Consider the following 18,306-nt stretch of genomic DNA (forward strand, 5'->3'; position numbering starts at 1 on the left):
GGGAAGTCAACATGACATTGAAGTCAACATGACCTAGCATCCCTGTGGAACACTTTCGAGACCTTGTAGAGTCCATACCCTGTCGAATTGAGGCTGTTCTAAGGGCAAAAGTGGGTGCAACTCAATATTAGGAAGGTGTTCCTGATGTTTTGTAAACTCACTGTTTACCAGACTGAGTACCAGACTTGCCACTGTGGCCTTTACCAACTCTAGCAAGCATCAGAAGTACCACTGGGTATCTCTCACTGAGAATCTCCCAGGCGCCATTAAGTCTCCAGTGTTGTTCTGTTAATTTTCTACATCCATCAATGGAAATAGCATGGCAGCTCTCGTGGCCTCTTTATACTATAGCTAGCGAGAGAGAGAGTTAGGGCATGAGAGTGAAAGCGAGAAAGAGAGAAAATACATCTGCCCCTGCATGTCCGAGAGAGAGAGAGAGAGAGAGAGAGAGAGAGAGAGAGAGAGAGAGAGAGAAAAATAAAGAGCTGAAGAGAGAGGGAGAGTTAGGGCTAGAGAAAGAGCTGAAGAGAGAGGGAGAGTTAGGGCTAGAGAAGAGAGAAAGAGAGAGGGAGAGTTAGGGCTAGAGAAGAAAGAGCTGAAGAGAGAGGGAGCGTTAGGGCTAGAGAAAGAGAGAAAGAGCTGAAGAGAGAGGGAGAGTTAGGGCTAGAGAAAGAGGAGAAAGAGCTGAAGAGAGAGGGAGAGTTAGGGCTAGAGAAGAAAGAGCTGAAGAGAGAGGGAGCGTTAGGGCTAGAGAAAGAGAGAAAGAGCTGAAGAGAGAGGGAGAGTTAGGGCTAGAGAAAGAGAGAAAGAGCTGAAGAGAGAGGGAGAGTTAGGGCTAGAGAAGAGAGAGCTGAAGAGAGAGGGAGAGTTAGGGCTAGAGAAAGAGAGAAAAAGCTGTCCCAGGGGAGCTCTTTACTGAGAGAGAGAGATGAGTGTGGGGTAGGCTGTGTCGAGGTGAGCGTCCAATCCCAGACAGGCCTGTTACAGATGGCCATTATGTCACAACTCACTCTCCCCCAGAGCAGAGCAACCCTGGAGAGACACTAGAGAGGATGGCTGGGAGGCAGCAGGACCAGAGGGGAGAGGGGAGAGGGGATGGCTGGGAGGCAGCAGGACTAGAGGGGAGAGGGGATGTCTGCGAAGCAGCAGGACCAGAGGGGAGACGGGATGTCTGCGAGGCAGCAGGGCCAGAGGGGAGAGTGGATGTCTCGTAGGTAGCAGGACCAGAGGGTAGAGGGGATGGCTTGGAGGCAGCAGGCCCAGAGGGGAGAGGGGATGGCTGGGAGGCTGCAGGACCAGAAGGGATGGCTAGGATAGTTCTTAGTTTATCTCAGTGTAGGCACAAATGTTATTTTCCCAATTACCATCTACCGATATGTTCACCAATATAGGCAGGGCCAGCTCCAGGCATAAGCGACATAAGCGGTCGCTTAGGGCCTCCGGTCGCTTAGGTCCTCCGGTCGCTTAGGGCCCCCCCCCCCCCAACATATATTTTTTTGGACCTCAGTCAGGATCTCAACATACTGTTGAAAGTTAGAATACTAGAATACACAAGTTGTAAGTTTGAAGTTTGGTTGTGCATCAGAAGTACAGCTAACAATGTTTTGATTGGTAAGTTAGTCAAGTCAGTTATCTAAACTTGTGGTGAAAATGGCCAAATACGCAGGGACCCTGACCTCCAGGGGCCCACCACTGATGTTGTTAGTCACTCCAACATTTTCTCTCTGCCCCATGGCAAAATGTGTAGAACTGTAGAAAACGTGCTTAAACACTGCAACATTTTCTCTACGCCCCATGGCAAAATGTGTAAAATACAGAAAATGTACTCTAATAAAACTTGCATTATTCTCTCCACCATCAAAAGGGGGACTACAAAAACAAAATTGCCGCTTACTGGGGAGGCCTCGCAACCAAATCTCGCTTAGGGCCCTTGAAAGACTAGCCGTCCCTGAATATGGACTAGCCGTCCCTGAATGGCTCATTAGCCATTTTACGAGCTCCCCTCAAAACTTCATCCAGCATCAGCAAAGGCATATGAGCACACACACATTTGATTGGACATATTGCGCAATGACATTGACGTGAGAGTCAAACAGACAGCAGACTATATAGTGCAGAATCATAACACTGACTCCCTGTCACAAGATACTGCAGCCATGCACTACATTACCACTACATACATCACACACACACACACACACACACACACACACACACACACACACACACACACACACACACACACACACACACACACACACACTGTCATCCTAGCTAATGCTGTGGTAGCATACGGGTAGGTGTGAGAGCCTCGGTGCCACAACAGACAAGTCACACTGGCTGTGTCCGAAATCTGTCTTGCCTACTACTTCCTAAAACTTCCTACTATGTTCTAGTCATACTACATGCTATTTAGAACATACTGTTTTGTAAATATGTACGCAATAAGCATCAAATATTAACATACAAGCCTGATTATCAGCTGCTGTCATACACACGTGGCTCTGAAATTATGATTCTCTTCCTCAATAGCATGCAGCGAATTTGTACTACATGAAAAGATGAAACGAGTATGACATCCTGGCATTTAAAGTATACTTAATTTTGAAATTTCACACACTTTAAAAGGTTCTATGTTTGCATACTCAAGTTGCCTACTATTTAAAATGCAAGTATGGATATTTGGAACACAGCCAGAATCACCACGGTAACAGATCCATGCTAATTTCATTCATCAGACAGGGTAACACTCACCTACATACACAAACACACTCTCTACCCACAATAATCTTCTTTTCATCACTAGCTCTGTCTAATTTACTCTCCCGCATCAATACCCTTTAATTAATATAATATTATTTCCTTGCTGTTTCATTTTGCTTCCTTCTCGCTGCTTCCCCAGTGTGAGCCAATTAAAGAGGAAACCAACACTTCGGATGCATGTTCCTCACACTGCTCCCCTCGTTGGCACCAATAGGCTGAGCCATCACTATTTCATCACCATTCCACACCAGTCCAGGGTGAGGGCAGTCATACAGAGCATGTGCCGTCATCAAACATGGATGCCAGTGTGACGTCCGAGCTAAACAGACCCCAGGCTGACTATCATGTACATTGCAGAACTCCCAGTGTGTTCCACACATATGATGGAATATCAGTAGGATCTCTATGGTTCTGCAGCTGTATGTTCAAATCAAATGTTACTCGTCACATGCTTCGTAAACAAGAGGTGTGTACTTACCCAATAAAGCAGAGCGAAAGAAAATAGAGAAATAAAATACAAGTAATAATAGATACACAATGAGTAAGGATAACTTGGCTATTTACAAGAAGTACCTGTATGATGTGCAGGGGTATGAGATAATTGAGGTAGATATGTACAAATAACTCAAAAGAAAGTGACAGATAGTAAACAGTAGCAGCGGCGTATGTGATGAGTCAAAGAACGGAGTGTAAAAAGGGTCAATGCCGATTGTTAAATAGTTAACCAATAGCTATCCGGACTAACTATATAGCAGCCTTATGGCTTGGGGGTAGAAGATGTTCAGGGTTCTTGCCGTGCTGTAGCAGAGAGAACCGTCTATGACTTGGGTGGCTGGAGTCTTTGATCATTTTTAGGGTCTTCGTCTGACAACGCCTGGTATAGAGGTCCTGGATGGCAGGGAGACTCGGCCCCAATGATGTACTGGGTCGTACGTATTACCCTCTAAAACGTCTTACGGTCAGATGCCAAGCAGTTGCCATACTAAGTGGGGATGCAGCCAGTCAAGATGCTCTCAGTGGTGCAGCTGTAGAACTTTTTGAGGATCTAACGGGCCCATGTCAAATCTGTTCAGCTCCTGAGGGGGAAGAGGCGTTGTCATGCCCTCTTCACGTCTGTGTGGGTGTGTTTGGACCATTATAGATCCTTAGTGATGTGGACACCGAGGAACTTGAAGCTCTGCATAGTGTGGAGAAGCTTTCTTATAGATATAGCATCTTTCTGGCTCATGACCCAAGCCTGAGACACTGCAACCCAACCACAAGATGATCCTTTATAAACACAGACACACTCACACCGCCGCCAAACACCAGCACAAATAGAGGACATAAAGGGCACTTTAATCACTGGCAGTACAGGAATGTTATTACTCAGAAAAACACATTGTGCTGAAGTCAAGTTGGATAGGGTGCAGTGAGGTAGCAAAGCAATTTCCACGTAATGTGGATTAATGAACCCCTGTAGAACTAACATGTTTGTTCTATGTGCTTCTTAACTACTGTAGTGTATAGATTGGGGTGTTTGCTTGTGTGTGTACTGTATGTGTTCGTGTGTGTGTGTTCGAGTGTGTGTGTGCAAGTGTCTTTTTGTGTGTCTTCATGCGTGTGTGTGTGTATGTTAGTGAGTGTGTCTGCCATGCTGTTTTACTGTCTTGCTCCCTGGGAGCTGTAGGTTTCTGGGGTTCTCTGTGGCTTACCTCATCTTGATAAATGTGGAGGGTAATCACAAGCACTGCTTGACTGAGCAGCCAAGGGCATTCTGCTCTGTGACCGAGGCCAAACTGCAGGGGCTTCCCTCTCCTTTCATTTGATGGACTCCCGACCTCTTCCCTCTCATCATTCTCCCTCTCTCTTTCAAGTCCTCGCTCTCGGTCTTCCTCTTTCAACCAGATTGGGAGTGAATTTGTGAGTGTGTGTGTGTGTGTGTGTGTGTGCTGGAGTATTAAATCCTACTTCAAATGAAAAGAGAAAAAGGTTCTATCTTTTTTTCCTCCAAACTGGGCCATGCGCTCTGGAGTATCGCTAGTAATTATCAATGCTACGTGGGGAGAGCGAGAGAGAGCGAGAGAGAGAGAAAGTGTGTGAGAAAGAAAAAACCAGATAACAATAAGGAAGCAGGGAAGAGGATGATGAAGAAAGTAAAAGATAGAGGACAGAGAGAAGATGAGAAGAAGAAGGATGTGTGTATGATATGAGAATGGGATAACAGAAAGGATGAAACATTAGGAGGAAGAGAGAGGTAGATTGGGTAAATCATACGGTATTAGTGTGAGAAAGGCATTGTTAATGACCTTTTCATCTGCCAATCAAACACTCCTCTCTCACTGTCACTTATACCACAGTAAAATGGTTACACAGTAGCCAGCCATCTAGCCAGCCATCCATCCAGGCAGCCATCCAGGCAGCCATCCAGCCAGGCATCCAGCTATCCAGCCAGGCATCCAGCCACCCAGGCAGCCAGCCAGGCATCCAGCCATCCAGGCAGCCAGCCAGGCATCCAGCTATCCAGCCAGGCATCCAGCCATCCAGGCAGCCAGCCAGGCATCCAGCTATCCAGCCAGGCATCCAGCCATCCAGGCAGCCAGCCAGGCATCCAGCTATCCAGCCAGGCATCCAGCCATCCAGGCAGCCATCCAGCCAGGCATCCAGCTATCCAGCCAGGCATCCAGCCACCCAGGCAGCCAGCCAGCCATCAAGCCAGCCATCCAGCCAGCCAGGCAGCAAGGCAGCAAGGCATCCAACCATCCAGCCAGCTAAGCCAGCCAGACAGGCGAGAGTTACTGCTTATTAATGATGTTGACAAGGACATGTCAAACACACAGCAGCCCAAACAGATCCCCTACCTATTCCCTAGTTGACACACATTAAATATGCACATATTTAATATCTGCCTCATTGGCATTCTGACAGGTCTGTGTCATTAGTAATTAGCAATAAAGTTGTCATCTGAAGACAGTCTGAGGTGCTGTCAGCTCAGAAAGAAAGGGAGCAGCTTACTGCACCCCACGGACCGCTCTTACTACATCCATACCTCCTTTCTCCATAACAACTAGCTGTAGACTCTAATGCCTCCACCCTGCTTACTTGGAGAAATAAGGACCAGAGGCAGGTGAAGAGAACCCATTCTAAGCAGCAGGAGAACTGTCCAACATCATACACACTCTTCACTCTCCCTTGAGTCCTATCAAACAGCTTCCAATGACCCTCAAACCTCATCTACTGTGTGCATTCCCTTGAACCGCCCAACACACACACACACACACATGGACGCATGCACACACACGTGGACGCATGCACATACACACACACGTGGACGCATACACACACACACACACAAACACACACACACGTGTGCATTCCCACACAAGTTCAGCCTCTGTTTGATGTACCAGAGAAGAGAAACGCTGTCCCATGGGTGTTCCTACTCACTACAAAAGGAAGGTTTTCGTCCCTCTACAGCAGTGCTTAGCGTGGTGTGTAAGGGGAACAATCTGTCAACCTGGAGAACTGAGGAGTTGCGTTAACCTTGGTGGCCTGGAGGACTGTGTTCAGTCAGGAGTTTGGGCCTTAGTGTTCGAAGCACAATATCATGCTAACAGGCCAGTGTATATGGTGTAGTGTACATTAAATGAACATTATGAAGAATGCAGGTTGGTACTAGAGTTGGTATATAGTTTTCTAGGGGTAGATTGTTGAAGCGTAGAGGAACTGAAGTAGTGTGACAACATGGTGATAGCGCTAGTGTTGTGATATAAAATGGGTTTTGTGTTGTTTTTGTGTTGCCATGGATCCCTGGGGGACACAACATTGCCTGAGATAGAGTACAGCTGACACAAAGTCAATAAATACTAACCACACAGAAGTACAGTTCACACACACAGACGCGCATGGGCATACGTATGTACTCCCACACACACACACACACACACACACACACACACACACACACACACACACACACACACACACACACACACACACACACACACACACACACACACACACACACACACACACACACACACACACACACACACACACACAAAATTGCACACACAGACAAATACAAGCACATTTACACATTGCTTATACACCTAGATTAACGTAATCCAGATGGACAGGAATGATACCTGGATGCAGTCATAGGAGGGTTGTGTAACTGTCCCATATGTCTTTACACCCCCTCTGTTTCCTGCTCTCTCTCTCTACACCCCTCTCTCTCTTTCACATACCCTCCATCTTTATCTCTCTGTCTGTCATCCACCCCCACCCACCTCTCTCTGTCTTTCTCTTGTTAGAGGTTAAACTCAATCTGTCCTTGTCAGGTTTAATCAAAGTATCCACAAATTCAATTTCAGCTGTTATATTTGGGAGGCTATGATAGCGTTCTTTGTCATTTGCGATATCTTTAGGGAGAGAGAAGGCAAAAAGGTGCTTCCTGTGCATACATATTGCCTCAGCTGAGATGGGTGACAGTTAATAAGTGGCAACACAAACAGTGGCAACACAAACACCCTCACCCCCAGTGCACACTCAGGGACACACAGCATAGCCACAGTGTGAACTCTTAGAACTGCACAATACTACTGCACAATTCTGCCGCACAATACTGCCGCACAATACTGCTCAACAATACCAGACATCACAAGAATAGTGCTGAACTGAAACAGTTTTGTAAAGAGGAATGATCCAAAATTCCTCCTGACCGCAGGTCTGATCCGCAACTACAGAAAACGTTTGCTTGAGGTTATTGCTTTCAAAGGAGGGTCAACCAATTAGTAAATCCAAGGGTTCACATACTCCCCCCCCCCCCCTCCACACTGTGAATGTTTACATGGTGTGTTCAATAAAGATATGAAAACGTAGAATTGTTTGTGTGTTATTAATTTAAGCAGACTATGTTTGCTGTCACGGGCGTCGTAAGGATTGGACCAAGGCGCAGCGGGAATGTGTCTGCTCATCTTCTTTATTTAATGAGAAGAAAACGAAACAAAACACTTAATACAAAAAAAACAACGACGAGAAACAGTCCTGTAAGGAACACAACTACACAAGGAACAACTACCCACAAAAACCCATGAAAAAACACCCCTACTAAATAGGACCTTCAATTAGAGGCAACGAGAAACAGCTGCCTCCAATTGAAGGTCAAACCAATAAACTAAGCACAGAACTAGATAAACTAGACAGACATAGAAATAGACTAACATAGAACATTGCCCAACAAACCCTGAAACACATTAAACAAACACCTCCTGCCACGTCCTGACCAAACTACACTAACAAATAACCTCTTTACTGGTCAGGACGTGACAGTTTGCCTATTGTTGTGACTTAGATAAAGATCAGATCAATTTGTATGACAAATTTAAGCAGAAATCCAGGTAATTCCAAAGGGTTCACATTTTCTTGCCACTGTAGATTAGGAATCACTGGCCACTTTTAGAAATGGATTAATAGCCAATTGAATAATGTTTTCGTATCTAGCATTACTCATCTCATAGGTATAAACTGCACTCCAGACTATTCTACGGTATCTTAGTCACTTTTAAATTCTGTTTACATATTGCATCACCCATCTCATATGTATATACTGTATTGTATTCTATACTACACCACTGACTGTTAAACAGCCATCTCCAGCACATCAGAGGCTGCTGCCTATAGACATTGATTAGGAATCACTGGCCACTTTAAGGAAATTAAATACTAGCCACTTTAATAATGTCTCTGTATCTTGCATTACTCATCTCATATGTGTAAACTGTACTCTATACTATTTTACGGTATCTTAGTCACTTTAATTGTGTGTAAATATTGCATCACCCATTTCATATGTGTATATACTGTATTCTATACTATGCCTCTCTATCTTAGTCCAATGCCGCTCTGACGTATATGTATATACTCTTAATCCATTTCTTACTTAGATTTACGTGTATTTTGGGTACACAGTTGTAGTCGGAAGTTTACATACACCTTAGCCAAATACATTTAAACTCAGTTTTTCACAATTCCTGACATTTAATCCTGGTAAAAATTCCCTGTCTTAGGTCAGTTAGGATCACCACTTCATTTTAAGAATGTGAAAGGTCAGAATAAAAGTAGAGAGGATGATTTATTCCAGCTTTTATTTCTGAGATCACATTCCCAGTGGGTTAGAAGTTTACATACACTCAATTAGTATTTGGTAGCATTGCCTTTAAATTGTTTAACTTGGGTCAAACGTTTTGGGTAGCCTTCCACAAGCTTCCCACAATAAGTTGGGTGAATTTTGGCCCATTCCTACTGACATAGCTGGTGTAACTGAGTCAGGTTTGTAGGCATCCTTGCTCGCTCACACTTTTTCAGTTTTGCCCACAAATCTTCTATGGGATTGAGGTCAGGGCTTTGTGATGGCCACTCCAATACCTTGACTTTGTTGTCCTTAAGCCATTTTGCCACAACTTTGGAAGTATGCTTGGGGTCATTGTCCATTTGGAAGACCCATTTGCCACCAAGATTTAACTTCCTGACTGATGTCTTGAGATGTTGCTTCAATATAGCCACATAATTTTCCTGCCTCATGATGCCATCTATTTTGTGAAGTGCACCAGTCCCTCCTGCAACAAAGCACCCCATGCTGCCACCCCCGTGCTTCATGGTTGGGATGGTGTTCTTCGGCTTGAAAGCCTCCCCCTTTTTCCTCCAATCATAACGATGGTCATTATGGCCAAACTGTTCTATTTTTGTTTCATCAGACCAGAGGACATTTCTCCAAAAAGTACGATCTTTGTCCCCATATGCAGTTGCAAACCATAGTGTAGCTTTTTTTTATGGCAGATTTGGAGCAGTGGCTTCTTCCTTGCTGAGCGGCCTTTCAGGTTATGTCGTTATAGGACTCATTTTACTGTGGATATAGATACTTTTGTTTCCTCCAGAATCTTCACAAAGTCCTTTGCTGTTGTTCTGGGATTTATTTGCACTTTTCCCTCCAAAGTACGTTCATCTCTAGGAGAGCGGTAGGACGGCTGCGTGGTCCCATGGTGTTTATAATTGCGTACTATTGTTTGTAGAAATTAATGTGGTACCTTCAGGCATTTGGAAATTGGTCCCAAGGATGAACAAAACTTGTGGAGGTCTGCAATGTGTTTTTCTGAGGTCTGGCTTTTGATTTTCCCATTATGTCAAGCAAAGAGGCACTGAGTTTGAAGGCAGGCCTTGAAATCCATCCACAGGTACACCTTCAATTGACTCAAATTATGTCAGTTAGCCTATCAGAAGCTTCTAAAGCCATGACATCATTTTCTGGAATTTTCCAAGTTGTTTAAAGGCACAGACAACTTAGTGTATGTAAACTTCTGACCCACTGGAATTGTGATGCAGTGAATTATAAGTGAAATAATCTTTCTGTAAACAATTGTTGGAAAAATTACTTGTATCATGCACAAAGTAGATGTCCTAACTGACTTGCCAAAACTATAGTTTGTTAACAAGAAATGTGTGGAGTGGTTGAAAAACAAGTTTTATTGACTCCAACCTAAGTGTATGTAAACTTCCGACTTCAACTGTATGTTGTAAAAATGTTAGATATTAGTTGTTAGATATTACTGCACTGTCGGAGCTAGAAGCACAAGCATTTCGCTACACCTGCAATAACATCTGCTAAACATGTGTATGTGACCAATACAGTTAATTTGATGGGTTTTATTCCATACTCTAAAAATAGATACAAAATGTTATTTTTAAACCTGGTTTCTCATGGCTAAATACATTTTTTATCTCAAACAAAACACCAAGCTTAAAGTCAGGATTGCATATGGTCTACTGGTGATATAAGCACGTAATCGTTTTAATCAGTGTGCAGATGTGATGGCTATCACAACAGCCTGTTGGAAGTACAGTAGACTATAGTGCTGTCAGATGCTATGTGATAGTATTTGTTGTAATGCTTTAGTCTGTCAAAATGGAAAAGAAGGACTTAGCTTGTAGAAATACATCATTTTGCTATTGACAGTGGTCCTTCAACGTCATGGTCTCAGTAACAGGATCACTCACATCTCTCTCATCCCCCTCCTCCTTTATCAAACTCTCTCTCTCCTTCTCTCCATTGTCGATTCCCTCTTTATCTATCACCATCCCCATATCCTCCATCCTCCCCTGGTCTAACTCAGATCACCATCCCCATATCCTCCATCCTCCCCTGGTCAATCTCAGATCACCATCCCCATATATCTCCCCTGGTCTAACTCAGATCACCATCCCCATATCCTCCATCCTCCCCTGGTCTAACTCAGATCACCATCCCCATATCCTCCATCCTCCCCTGGTCAATCTCAGATCACCATCCCCATATATCTCCCCTGGTCTAACTCAGATCACCATCCCCATATCCTCCATCCTCCCCTGGTCTATCTCAGATCACCATCCCCATATATCCTCCCCTGGTCTAACTCAGATCACCATCCCCATATCCTCCATCCTCCCCTGGTCTATCTCAGATCACCATCCCCATATCCTCCCCTGGTCTAACTCAGATCACCATCCCCATATCCTCCATCCTCCCCTGGTCTATCTCAGATCACCATCCCCATATCCTCTATCCTCCCCTGGTCTAACTCAGATCACCATCCCCATATCCTCCATCCTCCCCTGGTCTATCGCAGATCACCATCCCCATATCCATCTCAGATCACCATCCCCATATCCTCCCCTGGTCTATCTCAGATCACCATCCCCATATCCTCCATCCTCCCCTGGTCTAACTCAGATCACCATCCCCATATCCTCCCCTGGTCTAACTCAGATCACCATCCCCATATCCTCCATCCTCCCCTGGTCTATCTCAGATCACCATCCCCATATCCTCCCCTGGTCTAACTCAGATCACCATCCCCATATCCTCCATCCTCCCCTGGTCTATCTCAGATCACCATCCCCATATATCTTCCCCTGGTCTAACTCAGATCACCATCCCCATATCCTCCATCCTCCCCTGGTCTATCTCAGATCACCATCCCCATATCCTCCCCTGGTCTAACTCAGATCACCATCCCCATATCCTCCATCCTCCCCTGGTCTATCTCAGATCACCATCCCCATATCCTCTATCCTCCCCTGGTCTAACTCAGATCACCATCCCCATATCCTCCATCCTCCCCTGGTCTATCGCAGATCACCATCCCCATATCCTCCCCTGGTCTAACTCAGATCACCATCCCCATATCCTCCATCCTCCCCTGGTCTATCTCAGATCACCATCCCCATATCCTCCCCTGGTCTATCTCAGATCACCATCGCCATATCCTCCATCCTCCCCTGGTCTAACTCAGTCTCTTCTTTGCTCTGTATCTGTACTGCCATTTTTATTTCTTCTGTTTATCTCTCTCTCTCTCTGTGTCTTCCTCCCTCCTTCTCCCTCTCTCTCTGTCTTCCCCCCTCCTTCTCCCTCTCTCTCTCTGTCTTCCTCCCTCCTCTCTCTCTCTCTCTCTCTCTGACCCCTGTCGCAGGGCTACCTAACACTGCACAGTGTGATCAGATGTTGTCTAGTAAGCGACTTTAGGGCCCTGATCTCTTGTGGTCAGCTTAATGCTATCCTCATCTGGATCTCATCTCGTGACCTGGTCTCCTGCTCACCGATAGGGGCCCAGATTTGTGACCCAAAGAACTTTTCCCGAGTGCAGCCGATTGGCCCTAATGATGCCTGCTCATACCCTACCACCTCTGCACTAGAAGACGTCTGGGACTATACTACACTTCCTGTCTGTGTGACTGTCATTAAATGCTAACTGCAGATCAAACACTTCTCTTTGGCTTCGGTTCATTATACTGTCTCATTCTCATCTTGCCCAGGTGTCATTTGGCCGGGTTGTAGGTGTGTGTTTACGTGCATATTCATGCGTGTGTGAATGCGTGCATGTTTGTGTGTGTGTGTGTGTGTGTGTGTGTGTGTGTGTGTGTGTGTGTGTGTGTGTGTGTGTGTGTGTGTGTGTGTGTGTGTGTGTGTGTGTGTGTGTGTGTGTGTGTGTGTGTGTGAGCGAGAGAGCGAGAGAGCGAGAGAGCGAGAGAGCGAGAGAGAGAGAGAGAGCGCATGTGCGTGTGTGTGAGTGAGAGAGAGAATGTTAGAGGGGGTGTGTGAGGGGAGAACGGCGTCACTACTCGATATCCCACCCTTCCCAGGTCGAATTCCTCCTTGGACAAACTAAGAGGGTGATTATTGATTAATCAGTATAAATTAGTGAGCTGGATCGATTGGAGAAGGGAGAATCGCTGCAGATCACTGACAGTGGGAGCGAGCTTTCATCGCTTTCATCTAGTGGGCCGGCGGCGGCCATCTTAAAAGGGACCAGGACAGGAAGAGGTGGAGGCAAAGTGGGAACAGAGGCTGATGCTGCATTCTGCAACTATCACATATGGTTGATGGTAACATGACATCCCTAGCACTAGACACCTACCACCATTATAGGACATTTGTATACTGAAAATATTTGTTGTCATGACCCTAGTAAATATAGCTGCTTATGTGATTATAAAAGATAAAAGTATTACCATGACGATACTGATGGCTTGAGAGAAGAATAAACGAATATGCATTTAAAAAAAGGGAAGTGACGAAGGATCACTTATATAATACTCTCCTCACACCCCCAAAATGAAAGACACAAACACTGAACAAAGTGAGTACCTTAAAGTGAACCCAACTATGAGACATTTAGGGGCCTGAAGCTGTGTTACGCAAATACTCCGAAATATGTGAGAGCATCGGAGCTTTCCTGTTGTTTTTCACTGTTGTTTTGTCACACACAGTTGCAACATCAATGTACATTAACATAACAAAGCTTTGAGGCATGGCAGTGCACTCTGTAGCTACTGAAGGAATAGGCATACAGCACTGTGCTATTTCAGGCTCATAGAGAGGTTGTTATCATCCATTACTCAGGGGCTTTCACACACTGGCACACAGAGACATAAACACACACATAAACTCATACAAATACATATGGTAGGAAAGCACTCACTCACACACACGCACACGCATGCACACACATGTACATATACAGTACACTGAGTGAACAAAACATTAAGAACACTTACTCTTTCCATGACATACACAGCCCAGGTGAAAGCTATGATCCCTTATTGATGTCACTTGTTAAATCCACTTAAATCAGTGTAGATGAAGGGGAGGAGACAGGTTAAATAATTATTTTTAAGCCTTGAGACAATTGAGACATGGATTGTGTATGTGTGCCATTCAGAGGGTGAATGAGCAAGACAAAATATTGAAATGCCTTTGAACGGGGTATGGTAGTAGGTGCCAGGCGCACCGGTTTGTGTCAAGAACTGCAACGCTGCTGTGTTTTTCTCGATCCACAATAGTTTCTCATGTGTATAAAGAATGGTCCACCACCCAAAGGACATCCAGCCAACTTGACACTACTGTGGGAAGCATTGGAGTCAACATGGCCCAGCATCCCTGTGGAACGCTTTTGAGACCTTGTAGTCCATGCCCCAACAAACGGAGGCTGTTCTGTGAGCAAAAAGGGGGGGTGCACTCACCATTAGGAAGGTAAATGTTTTGCACACTCAGTATATACACAGACGTGCGCACACATACACACACACACACAAGCAGTCTTCAACACACTTGTATGTCAATTCTGATCTACAAACAATCACCAAGACACACAGGAAATGCATGTCATGTATAATAACTTATAGCTGACACAACAGATGAGATGCCATAGCAAAATCAATGTCTCTCATAATGCAACGCCAATGGCCACAGGAAGTAACAAGGATTACATAGAGCTTTCTATTGTGAGCCCTGTCTGACATTTCCTAACTGTGTCCCAAAGCTACACCTGTTGACTCTGCAACACCATACAACAACATCTGGTAGACAGCATTATCACGTTGGAGACATTATAGTCTTGGTAGAAAATGTATGATTCTCCAAACAGAGAGACTAAAATAGAAATTACACTACAGGTTATATTTTCAATATGGCGGCTGCTATTATCCTTTACATTCAACTCTTCACTATCCAGAAGCACAGAAGAATTCATAGAAACCAGACATTTTAAAGGCCATCAAATGGATATGGAAAAGAACAATGTTGTTAACATTGTATTTTTTGCCAGTGGCAAGGTTACGTAGATTAGAACACAGGTTAGATTGGTCTCAATCTAAAATGCATTAATCATCTGGAGTGTGGGAGGAAAGGGTTGAAGGATCTTCAACCTAATTGAATATTAACAGTAGGTGTAGTTACAGTGCACATTACCAACACACCTGGAATATACACAAAACACACACACACACACACACACACACACACACAGTAATAAGTGGCTCTAATTACCTCCCCAAAGACAGGTCTAAAAGGTGCAAAGAACTCAGAATAGTGTATGCATGTGGGATGTGTGCTTTCTCTATGTTGTCTACTACAACATGTGGTCATGGTCAGACAGAGTAAAAATCCACCTCACAGGACATACCCACTACCCAACTAGCCACTACCCAGGATGGGAACTCTAATGCTGTGTCTATGGGAACCCAGCAGCTGTGTACTACCCAGGATGGGAACTCTAATGCTATGTCTATGGGAACCCAGCAGCTGTGTACTACCCAAGATGGGAACTCTAATGCTGTGTCTATGGGAACCCAGCAGCTGTGTACTACCCAGGATGGGAACTCTAATGCTGTGTCTATGGGAACCCAGCAGCTGTGTACTACCCAGGATGGGAACTCTAATGCTGTGTCTATGGGAACCCAGCAGCTGTGTACTACCCAGGATGGGAACTCTAATGCTGTCTCTATGGGAACCCAGCAGCTGTGTACTACCCAGGATGGGAACTCTAATGCTGTGTCTATGGGAACCCAGCAGCTGTGTACTACCCAGGATGGGAACTCTAATGCTGTGTCTATGGGAACCCAGCAGCTGTGTACTACCCAGGATGGGAACTCTAATGCTGTCTCTATGGGAACCCAGCAGCTGTGTACTACCCAGGATGGGAACACTAAGGCTTAGAGGAAGGCTGACTGCAGTGTGAGGGGAGAGTCCTTCTAACTACTCCTCATTAAGCTCTGTTGTCTCTCTATGCATCCTCCCTCTCTAGGACTAGGGAATACATAATACAACGAGGGGCTCAGAATAAGGCACTCCTTTTTATTCTGACATGAACTGATCCAAACAAACAAATTCTATATTCTTGCATATCTTCTCATTCTCAAATCAATCATGCATTAACATTCTGCCAATTAATTCCAACAGGAACATCCACAAATTTTACATTATATAAATTATGAATAAAAAATACATTTAAAAAAGTTTACCCCTCAAAGTATATATTGTGTTTTCATGTGACCACCATTCCAACAACTAATCAATGACTTGGCAGAGAGGAAGAGGAGGAGATGGAGGAAGAGGAAGAAGAGAGAGATGACTCACCCGGTCTCTTTTCTTTTCGACTTTTTCGACCCCCACATAGCCGCACTTTAGAGATAAGGACTAGGATCTGTTTCTGGCACAGAGACTTGTTGCTCTTGGGACAAGGCTTCCTCTTGTTGGCTACCGGTCGGTTTTGTCTGTCGTCCTTGACTGCCCGTTTCTGTCTGATGAGAGAGCTGGCGAGAGCTGCCATCTTCCCCCCCCCTCTCACCTTTGGGAGGGGGGTGTCTTCCTACCCAACAGCCCCTCTTCAGGCGGGGCTGTCTGTGTCCTCAAGCAACAGAAAATGGTCGGAAGGTCCAGAGAGAGCCCCCAGAGAGGGGAGAGGGGTTTTACTCAGGGTTAAAAGAGAGGGTCTAGGTTAAGAGCTCCCTGGAAAAGGGAAGAGCAAGGGAGGTGAGAGTTCAAGTGCAGTCACACATCCAAAGCGGACCCTCCAGTGTGACGAGAAATAAATGCACCAACACTAAAAAACACTGAAAAACAGAGACCACTAAGGTCACATCTTCAGTAAAAAAGAAAGACGGGTGAGTGAGGTTAGAATGTCTGTTTGATAAAAATAAAACATGTAAAGACATCGACATTTCCTACATTTCTAACCTCCCTCCCCACCAAATCACCAGCAACAACGAAGTTCAAAATATAGCAAAATCACTAGCCTATCCTATAAGTAAACAATCCCCAAAAAAGAGACGGAGCTCTTTTCTCTGTCATATAAAAATCACACTTCTTCCAGTGAAGAGTGAAATCATTTTGAAGCTCAAACAGCATACAAAGTCAAGAGGAAATGAACAGGCAGTCAACATATAGTCTCTGGATGCCCAACTTTGCCTGCCATGGAAATGCAAGCGTCAGGAATAATGAGCGGAGAAATGGAGCCGTAATCCAGCAGACTTAGATCCAGAGGCAGCACAGCAGGCGGGATGGTGACGGACTCCCAAGAATGAATCCGGGAACGGAACAGAGGGATGGACAGAGAAAGATTTATCTTCCTCCTCTTCTGGCATTCTCTCTCTCCACACAGCCCTCAACTAACCCCCCGCCGCCCCCCACGGGTGAGTGTGAGAGTGTGAGAGTGGTCTGTGAATTCCAGTAGCAACCATCAGCAGAGGTGACATTCATGAGAGAGAGAGAGAGAGAGAGAGAGAGAGGAAAAGAGAGAGAGGAAAAGAGAGGGAGGGAGGGAGGGAGGGAGGGAGGGAGGGAGGGAGGGAGGGAGGGGGGAGGGAGGGAGGGAGGGAGGGAGGGAATGAGATCGACTGGGAAAGGGAAGATGAAGAAGAGAGAAAGAGAGAAGCGGAGAGAGGCTGAGGAGAGAAAGTGAGAAGCAGAGAAAGGCTGAGGAGAGAGAAACAGAGAAGCAGAGAGAGGCTGAATAGAGAGAAAGAGAGAAACAGAGAGGGGCTGAGGAGAGAGAAAGAGAGAAGCAGACAGAGGCTGAGGAGAAAGAAACAGAGAAGCAGAGAGAGGCTCAGGAGAGAAAATGAGAGAAGCTGAAGAAAGAAACCATGCAGCCACCTCTCTCCTCAGTTAATGTTCTAAGATGAGCTACAATGTATCTGTCGCGCTCACGCCCCATCCATCTGACTGTCCTTCAGAGGCAGAGAGTGGGGGAGAGAGAGGTGGAGAGAGAGAGAGAGAGAGAGAGAGAGAGAGAGAGAGAGAGAGAGAGAGAGAGAGAGAGAGAAGTGTATTTGTCTGTATGGAGGAAAAAGAGTGCTTAAGGTGCATGTGCTGTCACCTCGGGAGGAGCATCCTCGCCATGCGCTGTGAGTCACACACACGTGCGTGCACGCGTACACACAAACACACACACCTTTGGGACTGTAGAGCGTTCACTTATCTCTGTGTGAGGAGAGTGTGTCGTATAAGTAGGGGAACATCTCTGCATACGGTATGTGCTTCTGTTTGGTGTGTATGCACTAACTGTCATTCAACATCTTCCTTACATTATGTCATGCTGACTCTCTCTCTCTCTCTCTGGAGACTCTGTCTCTCCTACATCTCTCCCCCACCCTCTTTCCTTCTCCATTCCCTGACAACTCTCTCTCTTTCTCTCTCTCTCCCTCTCCCTCTGTCTCACACTCTCTTCTCTTTCGCCATCAATTCAGTTC

General features: G+C 45.4%; 1 protein-coding gene across 1 annotated transcript in view; it reads right to left on the bottom strand.

The window, feature by feature from the left end:
• The window catches only part of LOC106563170 (fibroblast growth factor 11), a 77,763-nt gene extending 60,454 nt beyond the window's left edge, over positions 1–17,309 (bottom strand). The window contains exon 1 of the mRNA XM_014128475.3: positions 16,193–17,309. Within this exon, the coding sequence (XP_013983950.1) occupies positions 16,193–16,385 (193 nt within the window). The 5' untranslated portion in view covers positions 16,386–17,309. The remainder of the gene's footprint in view (positions 1–16,192) is intronic.
• Positions 17,310–18,306: the final 997 nt, after the last annotated feature.

This window comes from Salmo salar, chromosome 11 (genome assembly GCF_965601325.2).
Source record: "Salmo salar chromosome 11, fSalSal1, whole genome shotgun sequence".
Lineage (NCBI taxonomy): Eukaryota > Metazoa > Chordata > Actinopteri > Salmoniformes > Salmonidae > Salmo > Salmo salar.